Raw genomic sequence first — 18,864 nt, 5'->3', positions numbered from 1 at the left:
TATATCTTGAGTGGATGCAGTAATAAATGTAATGGCAAAATGCTGATGTAATTTTTGTGGGCTGTTATTTTTGTGGGTTGCATTTCTGCTCGTTGTTTTTTCCAGCAGATGATTGCTTTGAGGGAAAGCTAGCAAGTTGCATTACCATCCGTGTTCAAGCAACGCCTGCTGTAAAGCAGGAGGCATGTGAAATCACTCTGTGCATGGAAGTGCACTTTGATATTTAGTGTTCCAGCTCAGGTTCAGCAAGAGCAGCCCTGTTACTGTTAGCACCGTTTGTAACGTGTCAACACAAACCCATTTCAGGTTGGTGAAGGGAACAGCCTACCACTGGGACCTCCTGCTTGTTGCGCTGATCAACACGGGGCTGTCTGTCTTTGGCCTCCCATGGATCCACGCCGCCTTCCCTCACTCCCCGATGCACGTCCGTGCTCTGGCCTACGTAGAGGAGAGGGTTGAAAATGGACACATCTATGAGACGTAAGTTGGAGCCACAGAGATATCTTGGATCGCTTCACTTTGATTTGTGGTTTCCTTATCCTTTGGGCACAGCAAGATGCATGGTTGGGGAGCTAGCTCTTGTCTTGAGCATCTTCCAAGATGAGGGTGGAAAGAAAAATGAACCAAATGAAGCCACCCCAAGCACCATGGCTTTGTACTCTGCTTCATTCCCCTTCACCAAAGCACTTGTTTTAGGAGAGCCGCAAATATGTGCTCCTATCAGTGGCTGGAAGTGGCCTGAAAGGATTCAGCCTGCTCTGGTGTAGATTGTCCTGTGAAAGAGCAAGCCAAGGCCTTTTTTGGTTCTATCCCTGTAGAAAGCCGAGGAGATGTTCTGGCCAAACTTTTCCAGATGTCTTCACCAGAAAAAATCCAGTCTGATTCATTGCATTAGACCTGTCTGGTGGTTATTACAAGGAGTGGGAAAAATGCAGTGTTATTTGAGAGCTCCCATAGAATCTTCCACCATCTTTTGGAAAGGCTTATTAAATTCTATTGTTTTTTAAGCAAAAACAGCCATGAAACCATGCTTGGGTCATGCCTTTAAGACAAGTTTTTTGTCCGAAGTTGTCAAATGCTTTCTTATCAGACACCTATTTAAAAATAAAAATCCAATTTCTTATGAAACCTCCTCCCAAATAGAGATTATCTGGTCTGCTTGATCTCAGTACATTACACTTGAGTGCTTTTACCTCAGAAGTGGTAATTTCTACTTGCATGCCATTAGTTTTAATTATCTCATCTAGGTTTCCATTTTTGGAGTTGCTGCTTACCAAAAGTGAGGCTAAGTGGTCATTTACTTCAAGAGATGGAGTGGGTCTGCCTTTTAATTTCCATTTTGCCTTTATGCTGTTCTTGGTGTCTTCTGGCCCAGCCCCACCTGGCACGGCTGCCTTTCAGATTGCTGATTTCACATGCCACATCCGGAAACTGCTGAGTCCAGCTGCTCCCTGCAGAGCTTTTGCAGTCCTTTCCTGGCATATCAGTTCCTGGGATCCTATTTCCATTAGTATTAGTTGCTCCCACAACTATATCTTTGTCTTGAATCAATGCTAAGCCCTACCTCGGGGGGGAAAAAATGTAAAATTTGAGTTGCTTTAAACAGTTCTGTAGGGTTTTAATCCATGCTGGTGCTTGTGGTGTCCATGTTCTGTTCTGTAATACCTCTGCTCTGTTTGAGATGCAGAAATTATCCTTGGAAACCTATGAGCCAAGCTTCACTTTTGTCTTCTATTGTTGATTTTTAATACCTGGTGTTTTTTCTTTTGCTGTCGTCTTTACTCTACACTCTGGCTTTTCCCTGACAAAGCCCAGTTACCCATTTGAATTAAGGACTACCTGCTGTCTTTGTCCCATGCTTTGTCACCTAGTTTCCCCAAAGGAGCACAGGAGAACCCTCTCTGGCCATGTTAATATGAACATGGCTCCAGCAATTACCCTAAAAAGGGCTGAGGGATGAACTAGTCTCACTGAGTGCTCTTGCTCTGCTGGAGGCAAATTGGTACATAAATGAGTGCAATGAACTGGATATAGGGAGTGAAGACAGGAACAAGAGTTGCCTAGCTGTTTGAACTGCCTTTGAGACCAAAGCTGCTTGTTCTCTGCAAAGCAATGAGCTATGAACAGGAGGATCTGTGCAACATTGTCGTATTTTTCGTAGTCAGCTCTGCTGGAAAAGAAAATGTACTGAAGCTCAATCAGAAATCAGGAGTTCTTTGTGCTGGCTCCCCTAGCAGGTTCCTCTCCTCACTGAAATCAAAGCTCTCAGTGAGGATGATGATATAAACAAGAATAAAGGTTTATCAAAATGAAAGCAAACTTTTCTTGTCCCCTGTAGAGTAAGCACTTGAGCCTGTGAGCTGATCTGGCAATCTGCAAACAGGCTCTCATCCGGCCCATGGAGGAGACTGGGAATGGTTAATCCCATGCTAGCCATATTAAAGGATTCTAGGGAAATGAGCCTGGATTATGCTCTTTAATCTCCATTAATGACTTCATTTCCATTGCAGGCTTTCTGGAGCTCTTTCCTCAAGAGCCGCACCAGGTTCTGAACACACGCAAGCTGCAGGGTGGCTTCTGTTACTTTTACATGATTGTGTTGATGTCCTGTGCTGGAAATAAGAGAGGTGCCAAAGTTAGCAGAAGACCAGCTTTACGCTGTGAAGTTGAGCTTTAAAGATTTCAACTTTGATAAATGATGAGCACCTTTATCTTCTGATAAGAAGTTCCAGACTACTTTAGCAGGAGGTGACAGGAGTAGTTGCAGAACTTGTATGTGATCAAACACTCCAGTGCTGATTGCTCCATCCCCAAGAGAAGACAGGTTCATGACCTTCAAAAATCCATTACCAAAGGGCTGCTACTCTGGGCTGTTCTGTTCCTGTCCTTTCAGGCTTGCATCTGATTCCAGTGTTATGGTTTTGCATTTAACTTTGATCCCGAGCACTTCAGTTTCCATTGCTTCACTCACAAGGAACCCAGCAGACATATGAGTGCTCTGTTTGCAGGTCACAAGCATCCCCAGAAGTGGGGTTTGTTTTTTTTCTGAAATAATTCCCCTGTAGTTTGCCCAAAGACAAAGTCAGGGGAACTCTTGCTATGCCTGGATGGGCTAAATCAGTTAGTGCATCCCTTCCCTTCTGCTTTAAGGTGGCACTTGAGAGTCTCACAGTGGTTCTGATAGTGCTAAAGTGGTCCGCCTGCTCCTTATTGTGTTATCAGATTAGTCTGAATTAGCCCCTGCAGTTGCACTTAAAGCTTGCTTGGCTCTCTCATCTCCGAGACTTCTGTTCCGTGGTGATACAGGCCTGGAGGCTGAGAAAACGATGCCAAATTATATCCACCTAGCTGATGTCCCAGTTCTTCCAGAGCTGGCGAGAGCAGTTTGCAGATAACAGGGAAGATGTGCTCTGCTCTGCTCTCCTCTGGCTTCTCTAGGCATGGGCGAGGGTGTCTAGACATAGCAGACTTGTAAGAGGATCTGAACAAGTGTGTTTGGAAGGAGGAAACCTGTGGTTTCTGCTGTTTAAATATAGCTTGGGAGGAGGAAGAGGGGTTACTTAGAGGTTAATACCTTCTGTGTATCTCTTCTGTGCATCTTTTGGCAAATGTCTACAATCTGCCCCATTACTCACCAAGGAATTCAAGCGTTGTCCTCATGACTTCGCTCTCTTAACAATATCTGTTATTCATTAGGTCTCACATTAATTCCCTTATGTTATCCAAATGCTAAGAGCAAACCTTAGGCTGTTATTTCCCCCTAAATACAGGTGTGGAAGACTTCTTCACCCATCCCCTCGCAACTTCCTTATATTCTTAAATATATAAACAGCTTGACCTGACCTTACTTAAACGGAAGACTCAAACTTAATATTGAAAGAAATCACTGTGAAGCAATCTCCTTTAGGAGATTGGGCTCTTATGGTAATCCTCAGAGCACTTTGTGGAGGGGGTTAATTCAGAATGAGGTCTTGCATGCAGGGAATGAGGCCAGTAGATGACACCAAAACAGCCTGTGATGAGAATTTCACCTGATAATAGGGGATTTGCTCACTAGCTTATCCACTGAATTGGTGGATTTATCTTCTCAAAAAAAAAAAAAATTAAGAATCTCCCTTTTCTCTATTTAAGCACTCTTGAGAGATGAGGGTTTTATTTCCTCCTATTGTCTCTAGTAATTTTTTTTCAAGCTATACTGAAATGCTCACAGGTTTAGTGGGAGTGCAAACAAAACAACCTCCCCTCGCTCTGAAGTAGGCTCTGAAAGTTCCTGCATGCTTTCCTGTCAGTCTTTTATTCCCATAAAAAAAAATCAGTCTGTGGTCTGTCAACTCCAGAAAATTTGCATTAATTAATTACGCGTTTTGCATGGTAATAGGCAATTTGCAGCACAACTGCTGTAATCTGCAGCAGAATTAAACTTCTCCCTGCGTAGTGCTCTCAATAATCCCCTCCATATAAACAAGGAGATCCTTGTGTACATCAAAAGTGCTGACTCTCAGGCAGAGTGCAGACCATCCTTTTCTTTTTTACAGGAGGTTCATTAGTTCCCGTAGAAGTCAATGAGTTTTCTTTTTGGATAGAAGCCAATTGCATATCCATTGGGTAAATCAAGGGAAGGATTAGTGCCCAGAAAGAGGATTCTTGCCTGTTTTCTCACAATGTGCTAAACAGAATTAGCTTAGAGGGCAATTTAGTTCAGGATAGGATCTGTTGGAGCTTTGGAGAAGGGGAATTTGGCGTTTTTCCAGGTGCTCTGTTTGAGTTGTGGATTAAGTGCCTGGCCCAGATCCAGCAGAGCTCTGCCTTCTCAGTGTCAGCATGGGGCCAGAAGTGCTGATCTCAGTGTGCTGGAGATGAGTTTCCCTTTCCCGAGTGGCACGTGTCCTGTGCTTAAGCCGAGCTGTGAGCCCCGGTAATAAGCTTATGTGGGTATTGGGGTATTATCCTTCTCCCCTAATGCCTGTTCTCATGCTTCTAGGATTGTGAGCGTGAAGGAGACGAGGCTGACAAGTCTAGTGGCCAACTTCTTGGTTGGCCTCTCGCTCCTGCTCCTCCCTTTTCCTCTCCAATGGATCCCGAAACCAGTCCTCTACGGCCTTTTCCTCTACATCGCGTTGACTTCCATTGATGGGAACCAGCTCTTTGAGAGGGTGGCTCTCCTGCTCAAAGAACAGGTACACAAAGTGGTGCACCAGCCTAATGGGAATGAGAAATCATGTTTACAACCTTGGGACCAAGCAATGCCAGGCATTTGGGAAGCTGATGGTGTTGGGAATGGGGTTACCTCCAAAGTTCAGGAACCTGGCTTCACCTTGTGTATTTATTTCACCTTTCTCTGCAAAGAGGGAGTGAAAATTGATGGGTCTGGTTTAGTCTGGCTGCCACTGAGATGTGAGCAAGAGAAATCTTTTGCATTGAAGCAGATGAACAAGTGAGAGGAGAACACAGTGTCAAACAACAAAAGTGGCAAGGTTTTTGTTGGGTAGAAAAAGGTGGTAGCTAAATTGTTCATAGAATTGTGCTGCATCTCACGTCTCCCTCAAATTCTGCATAATTTTTTGTGTTTTCCCTGCTGTAAAGGCATTAAAGCTTTCCTGTTCAGAGCACTGTCCCAGGTAATCCTGTTCTTTTCAGTCTGCTCCAGAATTGCTCCGGAGCACCTTTCTTCAGGAGGCAAAAATGAGTGCATGGATGCAGCAGGGAGAGCTGCTACCTGGGAAGACAGCCCCTAAACTCTCTGTATAGAGCACAAACAAAATCATTCAAATGTTACCTTCGAAGTAAAGCTGCATGAATTATTGCCCACTGCACGCAGGGTGTCTGTAAGTCTTAATCTCCTGTGGCATCTGTCAGCTACAGAGTACGTTCAGCTTAAAGATGAAAACAAAAAAACAGATGCATAGTGATGACTCTTTTCTACAACAAAGCTTCAGGAAAGGTCATTTTTGCCTCATTTTACGCTTTTGTTTTGACCTGTGTGAAGCACGAGGTAGGATTTTAGACTCGAAATGAAACGACTTGCATTATTGAAATGCTTCTGATGTGGGATGAAAACAAATCTGGGAGATCTGCTTTCAAGCCATCTGTATTACAAGTGTGAAGAAGGCACTTGTTTGCAGTGTAGGTGGTACCTGGAGCAATAACGAGTCTCCAGCTCACCTTCTTATGTAACGAGGGTCAAGGGCTTCATAAGCCCAACATTTGGCTCTGTACTTCTGCTAATCTTTCTTGATCTGATATTACATCTCAGGTTAAAACTGTGAAATCTGGGTAAAGATTACGGTTGTCACGTTGATTATTTTTTTTGAGTGGAGATTGAATAGTTGCTGATGTATGTGGAATATTACTTCTGGTTTTAATACAAATTATGCGTGGAATTTTCCAAGCTTCAGTTTGGAAAATTAAAAAACATTCTCAAATATGGATCTCCCCCCTTTTCTGGAAACCTTTTAATGAGTCATGGCGTAATCTGAAATCCATTGAGTCTGTATCAGTGCCAGCAGACAGTCGCTCATATTCTTCATTGATGTATAGACAGTGAGTCAAAGCTTGTGCTCAGACATGAGCAAGTAACTGTCAGAGGAAACCACGAGTGATATTTAGCCTATTAATGTCACTTTTCCTCTTTCTCAAAAATGAGTAGCTGATATGAGTTGAGAAAATCACTACAGTCTGAGTACAGCCTCTTCCAGCACCTCCGCAATCTCATCTCCTGCTGTTCCCCTACCAGGGTTCAGCTGGAAAATGGGACCACCAGGGCAAGCAGGAAAGTCTATAAAATGATGAGGAGCTGGATTTCAGGTGGAGAAACCATCCAGCAGTACCAACACTTGAAAGTATCTGTTTACCATCACCCTCTGCGCACCCCCACAGGCACTTCACATGTTGCTGCAAAGCCCTGATAATCCTACTCAGGGGAATCTCATTACTGTACTTATCGAGATATTTTCTTGCACTCCAGATGCTCCCCAAGGCAATCTTGGTTGTGTGGTGTTTTCTCCTCCAGGTTTCTAGTGCCCAGTCATCTGCGTGTCGCTGCCAATGCTGCAGTTTGTTCGTTATGTGCTTTAACCCTACAAACCCTGTGTTCAGCTGAATGTATTAAGGGCTGTTGGTGCAGTGTACGTAAACTGACCTCCTTAAAAGCTTGTGCTGTGTGTTAAATTCTTAAGTTCAGGTTCTTTTGTGTCTAAGATGCTATTCTTCCATTTGCAGACTGCTTATCCTCCGACACATTACATCCGCAGAGTGCCCCAGAGGAAGATCCACTATTTCACAGGCTTGCAGGTCCTGCAGCTCCTTATTCTCTGTGGTTTTGGCATGTCACCATTGCCCTACATGAAGATGATCTTCCCACTCATCATGATAGGAATGATCCCAATCAGGTATGAAACTTTTCCAAGCAGAGTTTGGCTGTATTTTTCTCATTCTCCCATGCACTTTGCTTTCTGCCTTGGACTGCTGGAAGTCTGAATGGGTCTAGAAGGATATCCAGTAGTCTCCTGAGCAGCCAGACCTTGGAAGTTGATAATGGTGACCTCTTCTCCACCTGCAGGAGGAGTAGTCCAGAATAGCTTGAGGAGGAATAGTACAGTCTGTGATTTTACTAATGCTGACTGTTGTGCAAAGGGATGTGGGCTGACAGGTACATATCTAGCTGGTGAAGAGGCAAATGGCTCTCCTTTTGCAGAGCCTGTGAGATGTCTTCCTGAGAAGCTGTGGTCTGAGCCTTTCCTCTTAGGTATCAGTAATGTTTCTTTTTGCTTTGTGGTCTGATTTCTGAAGACCTGTGCTCAGGGAGGGCAGAGCTGGAGATTTTCCCTTGCACCATGTGAATTTAAAGAGGATTCCTTATCTTTTATCTAGTGCAGTGATGCTGTGTAGGTGGTCTATAAGGTCAGTACTGAATTCCATTGTAAATAATCAAGTCAAATAGAGCAGGTATAGACTTAAAATGTGTCTAATGTGTAAATCTAGGAGTACTGCACACTATCTTGCGATTTTGAAAGAGAATTACTGAGGAGTTGAACTTCTTCCCTAATGTTCATTAGACAGTGACTGCCCATCATTCTTCAGTCAAATCATTCATGCTGTCCTCTCCATTATTTGGATGTAATTAGAAGCCCTAATGAGATCTTGGAGAGAACAGATGTGTTTCCAGCCCACTTGATTATTTTTAGACCTGTGTGGCATCCAGTGGTATCTGGTTGTCTTTGAGCTTGCAGTGTTGGAGGTTTTCCATTTGATCTGAAAGTTCAGGGCTACCAATGTGATAATCTGCAAAGGCAGCTGCTGTGGCATTTTCCTTGGGTGGTGAAGATGGATTCAGTTCCTTCTAAAACAAAAGCAAATGTCAGAGCTCCCCTGGCTTTTGACAGGCTCCTGTTGGAGCTATTTGGGTGTGGTTTTTAGAAATGGACAAAATTGTAGAGAACACTGAAATGATTATTCTTGTGGTAGGAGTGTTTCACCCACCTTTCACATAGGTGGTACTTTAGATGCCTAGTTAAATGGCTGGCAAACACTTTGTGATGGTGGATGATTGAGCCTTGTGGGAATTGCAAGTCTGCATGGAGCAGCTCAGGATAGAAAAGAAAACCCTTTTTTTTGCCAAATGTTCAGGTGACAGATTTATTATAATGTTACTGTGGAAAGTGCTGGGTCAAAGAACTGGATTTTGTGATGACAGATAATTTAGTCATGCAAATGTATCTCTTTTCAGTAAATAAGATACTGTCATCCTATCCTATCTCTGCTGACTTGTTTCTCTTTCCAGAGCAGCTTTTCCTAATAGCCTTTTTAATTAGCCCTGCTGCTAATGGGGACACGGTACTGCTACCTGGTATAATACAAAAATTTGTCCTCTGCTTCCCTTTTCCGAATTTTGCTGCCTTCATGGGCAGCATGAAGCTGGAATCTGGGCTCCAGCTGAGAAGGCAGCACGGTGATGCATAGCTCTGTAGCTAATGATGACTTTTTCATGAAGATTTGGCAATCTAAATAGATGAGGCAGAGTGGGAAAAGTGAATTGTTTTTAAAGAAGTGGAGGGAGGAAGAGGAGATACGGGAGAATAGCCAGGGGTCAAAGTAAAGAAACAAACCCAGATGAATGAGTCATGGCTCAGTGTCCTATCCAGAAAACCAGCCATATTTGCCTGTCTCAAGGACATATTTCTATGGCCAACTGCATTAAATAGATGATTTGCATCATCATCAGCTGAGGGACCAATCTTTTTCCACTGGTATAGTCACTGAAATCTGTTACCTTTCATACTGGTTTATTGCAGTGGAACAGCCAGTTGGGAGAAAATTACTTTTTTTGTTTGTTATCCCAAATTTCTGGGTTTGATTCAAAGCTTTGGGGTTGACTAGTTTTCGGTTACACTCTAATCCCTGCTCTGGGGCATACTTAAGGTTTCTCAGGGAGGGATCTTTTTTTTTTTCCCAAGTTCTCTGTGATGTTTATCTGTGCTCCCACAGCTCTCAAGCATTTTATTTCGTGGCAGGTTGATCTAAGCAGATACTGGTATTTCTCAGTAAGTGCTCTTTGGGATCTCCTGTCTAGCTGTTGAAAATGCCCTCCCAGCTCTTAAATGGGCTTGCTAGCACTTTGTGCCCTATTTTAACAGCTGAAGAATAGCTTCCTTGTAAAGCAAGAGGTGTCAAACTACAGCTGTGCAGTAGGATTTAACAAGAGCAACTTCATACTATACTGTTAGTGGCTTTCCTTTCTCACCCAAATACATTAATTCATGAGGTTGTTCATGCAAACAAACCACCACGAAAACAAAGGAACCACTACCTCCATGACCCAAAGGAAACCAGACACCAGGTAGGGATGGAACTGGTGGAATTAATGTCACAGCCCTGCTTAGCCTCTTGCCTCGGTCTCAAGTCTTGCTGATATATTTAGTGCTTTTCAAAAGACTCCTGAGTTGCCATGAAAGCTGCATTGTGAGAAGAGCTGGAAAGAGTGACCTGAGACACTTGAAGAACTGGGGAAGTGCAAGACAAATGAGCTTTGTACCCTGGTCTTTGAGACAGCCCTATAAATTCTGGGGAGGGTTTCTCCTGTGAGTTCTTAATGAATGGTGTTTGCACTGTTTTAATGGATGTAAGGCTGCATCAGGTGGGTTTTTATGTTGGGAAACTGTAGGAAGAGTGCTAAAGAAAGGATAAATTAAATATAAATGGTGACTTTTAGTCAAGTAACCATCCACTAGTGAACTGGGGGAGCAGGAAGCTGCCTGCCACCCCAGCACAAACCAAGAGCATAGCCATGGGAAAATTTAAACAGACTTAGGACACACAAAACATTACACAATGGTTTTAAAAAAAACCAACTAATTCTCTCTCTGTTGTTCAACCTTAGGTATAACCTGCTCCCTAGAATCATCGAAGCCAAGTACTTGGATGCTATGGATGCAGAGCATTAAACGGGGTCTGCCACACATGGAGCAGCAAGGATGGCTCTTTTGGAAGGATGGGGCGGCTTTGCCGAGGCATAGAACAATCTATCTGCAGTTCTTTCTTTCACCACTTTCTTTCTGCTCTAATATGGTATTGGTAATGCACATATCAAAGACCAATTGAGCATTGAAGTGTCAGACCAAAACAGCCTTGGACTTGAGAGGCTAACGCTCCTTGGAGCTGTGAGGCAAGCAAGCTCTATGGAAATGCTATTTTCCACATCCCAAAACTGGAATCCCCAAAGATCAGCATGCCCATACAGCTGGAGCATGCATTCAGAGCTGTTACGTGTTCCCTTGTCTGAGGGGTGGGGGAAGAAATCCCTTTTTTATGCACCACGTCCCTGTTTTCCAAAACACTCTAAGGACAGCAACTGACCTTTCTCTTACAGAGTGACAGTCCTGTTCTGGCCTTTGAATTCTATTTCCCATGAACCCAGTATTCCCGAATTAGTATTCCAGGTGGGATGGCCTCATGGTAAATCACTGTCAGGAGAGACGTCTGGCTGTCTCTTCAGACTGCCTAGCAGAAGGGTTAGAAGCAGATTTAATTCGTACTGATACAATCCACAGCTTTGGATGAATATTTCATTCCTACAGATGAGCTGGAAATGTTCGGAGGTTGGGCTCGCACGGTGATGTTGGTGAAACTGCATCTGGGTCTAAGCTATTTGGGAATTAATTTTGGTTCTTTCTGCCGTTGCCACTCGGTAATCAAATACAGACGTGTAGTTTTGCACAACTGCAATGTTCTCGCTTGTACCCGGAGTCAAATGCTGAAACTTGTCAAAGGGCAGTTGTGTTAATGATTGCATATACATATGTACAGTAGTGCCTATGTGTACATATATACATATGGATTTGTGTATATATTTTGCATAGATATACAAATAGGCCTGATTCTTTCAAAATATCAAAAGTGTTTTGTGCAATCAGTGTTACACGTGATGTCTTGACCATATATTTGTTCTCTGCTTCAGTGCTGCTTTTTTCTTGTTGGAGATATGGTCACTTTTAATTTTTTTCCTTCTGAAGCTGCTCATTTACTGTTTTTGTTCATGTGTTGCTTTATTCAAGGTGTTCCTTTGCTTTCTTCTTTCCATGGCTTGACACCTTCATTCTGTCTTGATGCTCTGACGTGTGAATTTTGCATTTAATTTTAATGTACAGCATGCAATGAAAATTTTCCTCTTTTGCCTAATCGATATTTGTTGGTCATTTCATTGTTTCTGTTCTGTAGCTAATCTCCATTTCCCCCCCCCTCCACTCCCAGACATTTATATTATATTTCTGGATGAATTTAACTTCTGTCTTTTATAGTTCAGTTTATTTAATTTTGCTTGTACTATGGTCAGTTTTCTTATTTGAAGTACTGTGAAACCAGCTGCCCTTTAGTTCAGTGCTTGCCCATTGCTGCACGTTACAGATCACAGGTGTAAAGTGTTAAGGAAAATGTGGAGCTCTGAAGATAATGAACTTTCAAAACAGCAAAAATGAGGGAAGGGGAACAAAAAATGAAATGTGCATATGCTGCAGATTAGCACAGAGGAATTTCTTACCAATTGCTTGCTCAGTCAATGGTGTGCAGGGTTTTATCAGCGTGTTCCCTACAGATTGGATGTCTCTCTGTGTGAGGAAGGCCAGCTTTGTGATGAGGGAGAAAGGCTTTGGGGAAAATGTTTGTATGCTGAAACAGAGTCAGACTCGAGCCTCTGAAGGTTTGGTGTATTTGCACTAAACATCAGACGGTATTGCATCGTAATGGAGTTGCTTACAGTTTTAAAACATGCTTGAAAAAGTTTCCACTTTCTTATGGATACTTTTTCATCCTTATATTAATATTTAACAGAAGAGTGCAGAAAATGTTCCTGAGAATGTGCCCTTGTGGGCATGGCCAGTAAGTCCTGCAGCTATCCCAGGGGAAAGCCCCCAGCTTTCTTACCAAGAAAAGCAGCAGCACGAACGACCTTCAGGTCACACCAGCCAATTCTTGTGGGAATGCTGAGAAGGCTCTGAATGGCTCTTAGCAGGGTCTGCATGTAGAAACAGGACGAGCAGGCAGCAAACAGGATTTTGGGGCAGCGCGAAGGTGGAGGTGGTAAAAGCACGTCTGATCTCCAGTCAACAGAAAAAGAGCAGGTGACAGCAAACAGTTCAGTATGTCGTAAGACAGTGATTGTAGAGGCCTGATGATGCTTAAATAATCGTTAATTAAATAATGTGCGTTTCCCATGGATGTCAGATTGACCAAAACTAGAATGAGAAGTGTCATCTTATGGTTAAGCTCTTAAATGCAGGTGTCCAGAGGGTGCATTTATGGTGTCTCAGCTCTTGGTTGGGAAAAGTTACCCCTTGTGGGGTGGCTCAACTCACATTGTGGGTGCTGTAGCTGCAGGAAAGAGGATGTGCCTGATGGAGAGTAGCTCTGGTCCTCTTTGAGGAAGAGCAGAGGGTGAAATTCCCTCCAGAACAGAGCACGTTGGGATGAACTGCACGTGGGTCTTGTCAGAGGAAGTAGTAGTTGTCAGAGAGAGTTCTCAGATGAGCCCCCTGTCCCCCAACTCACAAGGACCAAAAAATGTCCCTTATTTAAAACCACTTGAAAACATCAAAAACCACTTGAAAACGTCAATTTCAGATTGTCAAATGTTGTTAAATGAGATCGCTCAAAGCCTAGCTAACCAGGGGGTGTCAGAGACCAATCACCATTCTTGGGGTGGGTGTTTTGTTCGTTGCTGTTGCTTTACCAGTACGACTTCAGTCTTTGTCTTCTCTTAGTGGCGTCAATAAGAATCTGTTTTGCTGAGTTTTCTTTCTACAGAAGTCATGGGCCAAAGAACCAAATGATGGGGAAGCAGCACGACTCCCAAAGTGAAGCTGTGCTGGCTTAAACTGCTTGCTTATTTCAGACCCGTGTCCGGATAAATGGGTAGGAGGGGTTCTGAGACTCAAGGCCTCTTGGCTGTTATGGGGTCGTGATGATCTCACGGAGGATTTATTTTTATTTTTTTGTACCTTTTGTCTTGTTTGCTTCTGGTTTTGCTGACAAAAGTGCAGGCGCTTCCAGGAGGTGGGCTAACTAGGGAAGGAGAGGTGGTTCAGAGTTGATTGAGCACTTTAATACTTCTGTGAAGGTTAAGACAATTAGAATGTACAAAGTTTTATTATAAGCTCTTTATATACGCACAACGCTATGTATAACTGTTGCCAAAGAAGTGGGTTTGAAGGATGTCCATAGCTTTTTGACAGTCCACGCCGTTCACCTGGAGCCACGAGGTGGTGGAGCACTTCTGAAATTGGGTGGGTTTGGGAAGTTAACCTTTTGACAGTTGCCAAAATGATCACAAATGGGGAATAGAATAAATTTCTGCTCTCAAACCTGTAGGTTTTGATCCTTGCACTGAATGTAGGAGCTAGAAATTAGCTTGACAATTAAAATTGGATTTATACCTGAATAGTTCTGTTGGTCTGAGACTTATTTTGTTGCCTTCAACGATGTTGACACGCTAATGTATGGAAATAGATGTTTCTTCATGTAAACTAAGGGGAGTTGGTGAAACCTGGACTGCTGAGCAGGCGATGCAGGGCTTTCTGGATTGCTTAGAAAGCAGATCTGACAACTTCACTAGCAACAGCCTCCCAGATTCTCTGGCATCGACATTTGAAGCTATTAATAAATGTCAAACTCGAGTTGGATGATGTGTGTCAGTGCATCACTGCAAAAGGATAGGGCTGGGGTAAAATTCAACTGGTTTGCTTCAGAGCTGCTGTCTGGAGAAATGTTTGAAGAGGAATCCAACCACTGTGGGATGTGACATACGCTTCCTGATGGCCTGCTTGAACTGGGATGCCCTGAAAAATAATTGGTAGATGGTCATGTACCTGTATGCTGTAGATCAAACAATTCTTCCTGAAAGGCCCCCCTCGTTACCAGCTGTACCAAAAGACTGAATCTTTGCAAAATTTTGCATATTGTATTTCTCTGCTTTAGAAGATGCTGCTGGACTGTGTTCTCTGGGCACTTTTTGGAGGAAAAACAGAAGGAAACATGAAGTTGGATATACTTGGAGAACACTTTGGGGAGGGGGGGGGGATTGTGGGGTTCTCAGCAACATAAAAGGGACCTGAAGCACGTGCCATGTCACAAAAAATTCCTGCTGTTTTTCAGTCTGTGTCCCACTAACATGCATCTTTTACCTGTTGACACATGTTCGTGTTATTCCTTGACCAAGCTTTTTTCTTTTTCACTGTTTTGTATATGTCCTTTGTGTTTCTGCCTGCCTCAAAAGTTAATGGGCAAAATTGGGACTGGACGAAAGTCATCGCTTGCATCCATTCCCCCAAAGCTTCAGTGCAAGCCCCTTCCTCTCTAATTTCTAATAATTTGACTTCACTCTCATCCTCCCTAGCCCTTCTCTGAAGGTTGCCTCTGGTGTCCCCGCTGTGAAAACGCTGCCAAAATGCTGAGTGGGTATTTTTATCCGGAGAGCTCGAGCCTGTGTCTGAGCAGCAGCGTGGCAGCAGCCGCTCTCTTGGGGCTCGCTTTGCCATAATAGGCAATTATGAAGGATTCATAATTGTCCTACAGTTGCACTGTCTTCTGCATCTCGTTAGATGATTACTTGATGGCACAGCGTTCCAGTTGGGCTGTCCTCTTTTCATCTGTCAGGCTTCCAAAACAACTTAAATAGACATTATGGGATGGGCTTGCCCCATTTTCTATCTGTGCTGAGGCCTGTGGATGGTAGAAGAGAATAGTCTTCTCTAATTGTTTTCATATCTAATTAAGGCGTTTAAGTACCAAACCCCGTCCATTACACTCGTGGCTCCAGATCTGGTCGCAAAGAGCGAGCCATCAATATTCTGTAAAGAGCAGACAGACGAGGGAGTTGCCCGAGTCCATCCTTTAGAAATACAAATTAGCACTTTCCTCTTCAGCCTGCGTGTGTTTTCCTTTCAAACTAAGACAATCCCTGGCTGCATCTCCTTTTTCTTGTAGAAAACTCTGCCTGAGCTTGGATCGCTTGGCATGATCCTGATGCCGCGTTAAATATTAAGAGCGTGTCCTGGGGGACGTGCTGCCTTCTGCTCCCCATCTGCATCCCTGCTGCAAAGATCTCGCTTGGAGAGCTGAAGTCCCCTGAGTGGAAGAGGGGGATGCGTGGGGCATCTCGGTCATCCACGTGGCCAATTCTTGCTGCTGCTCCAGAGGCCATCAGTGTCCCTTGCTTAGCTGCAGGTGGGAGACCCGAATGTGAACAAAATGGCAGAGTTTGGGGGAAAAAAAAGTTTGTTTGTTTTTTTTTCTTTGAATGCTAGCATAGCTCAAGTTTAAAAAAAAAAAAAAAAGAGAAAGCTCTGGCAGTAATGTATTTGTTATGTGCTCAGGGTTTTGCAGAAAATCAGCATATCAAATTCAGCAGCTGGAGCATCAGTTTCAGCACCCGGGAGGCTTGCCAAAGGGCTGAGCTCTGTGGCTGGGTCTATCAGCAGCAGTCAGGGTCTCAGCGTGCTTTTTCCAGGCATCGCTTTTCGATAAGCTTCCCGTGACTGGGGGACTTGGACAGTTCCTGCAAGGGTCTGTATGAGCAGTGGCAGCACAAGGGGGCTCGTCCTGCCATGCGGCAGGCAATCGATCCCTTTTCAGAAGGATGTTGGAAGGATTGATGGACATCTGGGTGGCACAGCTGAGCTCAGGCCATGTACCCTTCCCTTAGGAGCAGCGTTAGCCACTTGTTTTTTAACGCATACATCCATAGCACCAACTAGCTCCGAGTTTCTCAAATTTGGGACCAGCACCATCAATTTCAAAGCGCAGAGCCCCAGCCTGCACAAATAGGCTCACATCACTCCTGAGCTTCCTTTGCCTGCCCAGGTGTTAGCAGGTACATCCCTTCTCTTAGACTTCTGCTGCCGAAATGTGCTCAGCAGCTCAGGTTTAAGTGCCCAGGTTTAGGTGTCCCCATCTGGAAGCTGTGGGGATGTGTGCAGGATCCGGCCGTCCTCAGCAGGTGCCTGGCTGTGATCTCTAAAGGACCCGGTGGGTTTAAGTGGATCACTGGAGAAGTGATCAAGTGGAGAAGCCTGCCGTGCTGTTGACCCTTTGGGGGTTTCAGCCTCTTGGCATTTATTTGGCAGAGCTGCTCTGATGCGGTGGGGGTGCTCTGCTGTTCTCAGAGGTGGCTCTCTTCTGCTTCTCCCCCATCCTTTTCACTGATTTGAAGCTCTAGCTTGTTCCTATGCAGCTATTACCCCCGAAAAATGGAAATTATCAGAATTCAGCCCTTGAAAACCCTCCCTTACCCTGAAATACGTGCTCCTGTATCAGTGTAAATCAACCCCTTTCCCCTTGACCCAACACAAAAAAGGGGCTGCATCCCAAATACTCTCATTTTCCCTTTATGCTTTCAGTAGAGGGAGTGAAAATGCAGAATGAGCTCTGAGGGGGGGGCTGATTAAGAGGAGAAACCTTCGTGGGATGGATCTGGCTTGGCTCAAACCCTGCAAGCAGAGCCCCTTGGCTCGGGCAGCCTGCGGGTGCTGGGTTTATCCTGCTGAGTGGCATGGACCTGGTGAAACATTTCTGCATTCAGTGACCGGGAGCTTTCCCTCCCAGGCTGCTCGGGAACTATTTAAAGCGAAGGGAAAGCTCCAGTTCCTATTTATGGAGGCACAGCCTATAGATCCTGCACTCGCTAAACACGCTCCCAAAGCGCACGCCCCTGCCTGGTGTCGGTTCTGCAGAGGGTGATTTCTTTTGATAAGAGTTGCTCGGGGAGGAGGAGGAGGGAGAGGGAATTCCTTTATTGTCATAAGGAAGCTCTGTATTTAAAAAGGAAATAAAAAGAAATGTACTGTTTATATATTTCTACTCTGTGCCTAAGTGGTGTCCTTTATTTAACCTTTAGCTCCCTGCACAGCTAGGGTTTGTGTCCCAGGGCGGGGTTATGGGTTTATTTGGTGGCTTGGGGATCCAAAAAAAAAGGGAGGGGGTCAAAAAAATAATTAAGAGACCCTGTAGCTGAGATACTTCTGTAACTCCCAGCTCTGGTGGCATGGGAGCATCTCAACTCTGTGCAAGATGTGCTGGCTTAGGAGTTGGACTCGATGACCCTTGTGGGTCCCTTCCACCTTGGGCTATTCTATAATTCTTACAAGTGGGAGGCTGGGTAGCCAGAAATGGGATTGCTTCATGATTTAATGGGGAAAAATGAGAAATAATTGCATCTTAGCAGTGCGCTGAGTGTGCCTAGGCTGGGCTGGTGCTGCCCCGTGTCTTTGGCTTCCTTGGAAGATGAGGAAAATATTGAAGACAAGCTTTTGGGGAGGGAGTGGAGGGGAAAGGGGGTTAAAAAATGACTTCAAATGACCTGTACTCGCCAAGAGGCTCAGCTTTTACCCATGGGAGCCTTTCTGAGAGCAGCACGTGGCATCTGCAAGAGCCACTCAGCCCCTGCCTTGCTGAAAGCTCTTCCCAAGGACTCCGTCTCCACGTGAGCCTCTCAGCTGAGAGCTCAGGGCTAAATATCTTTGGAGGAGGCTTGAGGTGTGAGTACCCTGCTGCCTGGGACCCAGAACCACTTCTCGTGCTCTCACAGTCAAAGGACTCTTGAACATGAGAGCAGCCTCAAGTCTGGGGGCCTCGAAATGACCTTGAGGGGCTTTGGGGTGGGTGTGGGACATCGTGGGGAGAGCTGGGTCCTGCGTGCACAAAGGCAGGGTGCTGCTGCAGGAGGCTTCTCCTGGGCTGCCAAAGCCAAAAACTTGCTCTGGCGTGGCAATGGGGAGGCTTTGCCATGCACGAGGCTGTAGCAGAGGCTGGGGGGAGGTCAGACCCTACAGACTATGAACAGTTGGGCTCCATGGGGAAGGTGAAGCCAGCTGCCACCCAGCCTCTCAGACCTTCATGCCTCAGAGTTTCGGGACATTTTGCTAATTCAGCAGCCCCCAAGGGAAAGCCACAGCATCCTTTTGCTCTCCCAGTTGTCTTCCTCCAGTGGTGATGCCCAGGACAGCCCCAAATCCCTTCAGGGGGCACAGGAGCAGCCTGGAGAAGCTGGGGAGGGGACATGGGGTGGGCAGGACACCTCTGTCACCTCTGGCTGTCACTGCGGGGACATTTAGCTGCCGGGCAGCCTGGCAGGGCCCTGTCCTGCGAGGTGCCCTGCTAAAACAAAGCCTAATAATAGTCTGCCGGCATGTCAGCACCCTTTGGTGCAGGTCCCAGCCCAGGAAGGAAGGGGTCAGCTGGGGACGTGTCCCCCCCACCTCATCCATCCATCCCCACCAGGACGCTGCCAGCAAGGATTAAACACCCTTGGGCCAAAAATAACAAGGCTAAAGGGCTCAGAGAGGCGTCAGGCCCCACGGATGCAGTCTGTGGGGCTGTCAG

At 45.1% G+C, this 18,864-nt stretch overlaps 1 protein-coding gene across 8 annotated transcripts in view; it reads left to right on the top strand.

Moving 5' to 3' along the window:
• The window catches only part of SLC4A11 (solute carrier family 4 member 11), a 137,940-nt gene extending 120,597 nt beyond the window's left edge, over positions 1 to 17,343 (top strand). For all 8 annotated transcript variants that reach the window (XM_072037904.1, XM_072037906.1, XM_072037905.1 and 5 more), the window contains 4 exons: positions 307 to 480; positions 4,982 to 5,177; positions 7,219 to 7,388; positions 10,376 to 17,343. In XM_072037904.1, coding sequence (XP_071894005.1) covers positions 307 to 480; positions 4,982 to 5,177; positions 7,219 to 7,388; positions 10,376 to 10,439 — 604 coding nt within the window. In that variant the 3' untranslated portion in view covers positions 10,440 to 17,343. The remainder of the gene's footprint in view (positions 1 to 306; positions 481 to 4,981; positions 5,178 to 7,218; positions 7,389 to 10,375) is intronic.
• Positions 17,344 to 18,864: the final 1,521 nt, after the last annotated feature.

The sequence above is a fragment of the Anas platyrhynchos genome, chromosome 4 (assembly GCF_047663525.1).
Source record: "Anas platyrhynchos isolate ZD024472 breed Pekin duck chromosome 4, IASCAAS_PekinDuck_T2T, whole genome shotgun sequence".
Classification (NCBI taxonomy): Eukaryota; Metazoa; Chordata; class Aves; order Anseriformes; family Anatidae; genus Anas; species Anas platyrhynchos.
Note: the sequence above shows the minus strand (reverse complement) of the source record. Positions and strands in the feature narration are given on the sequence as shown.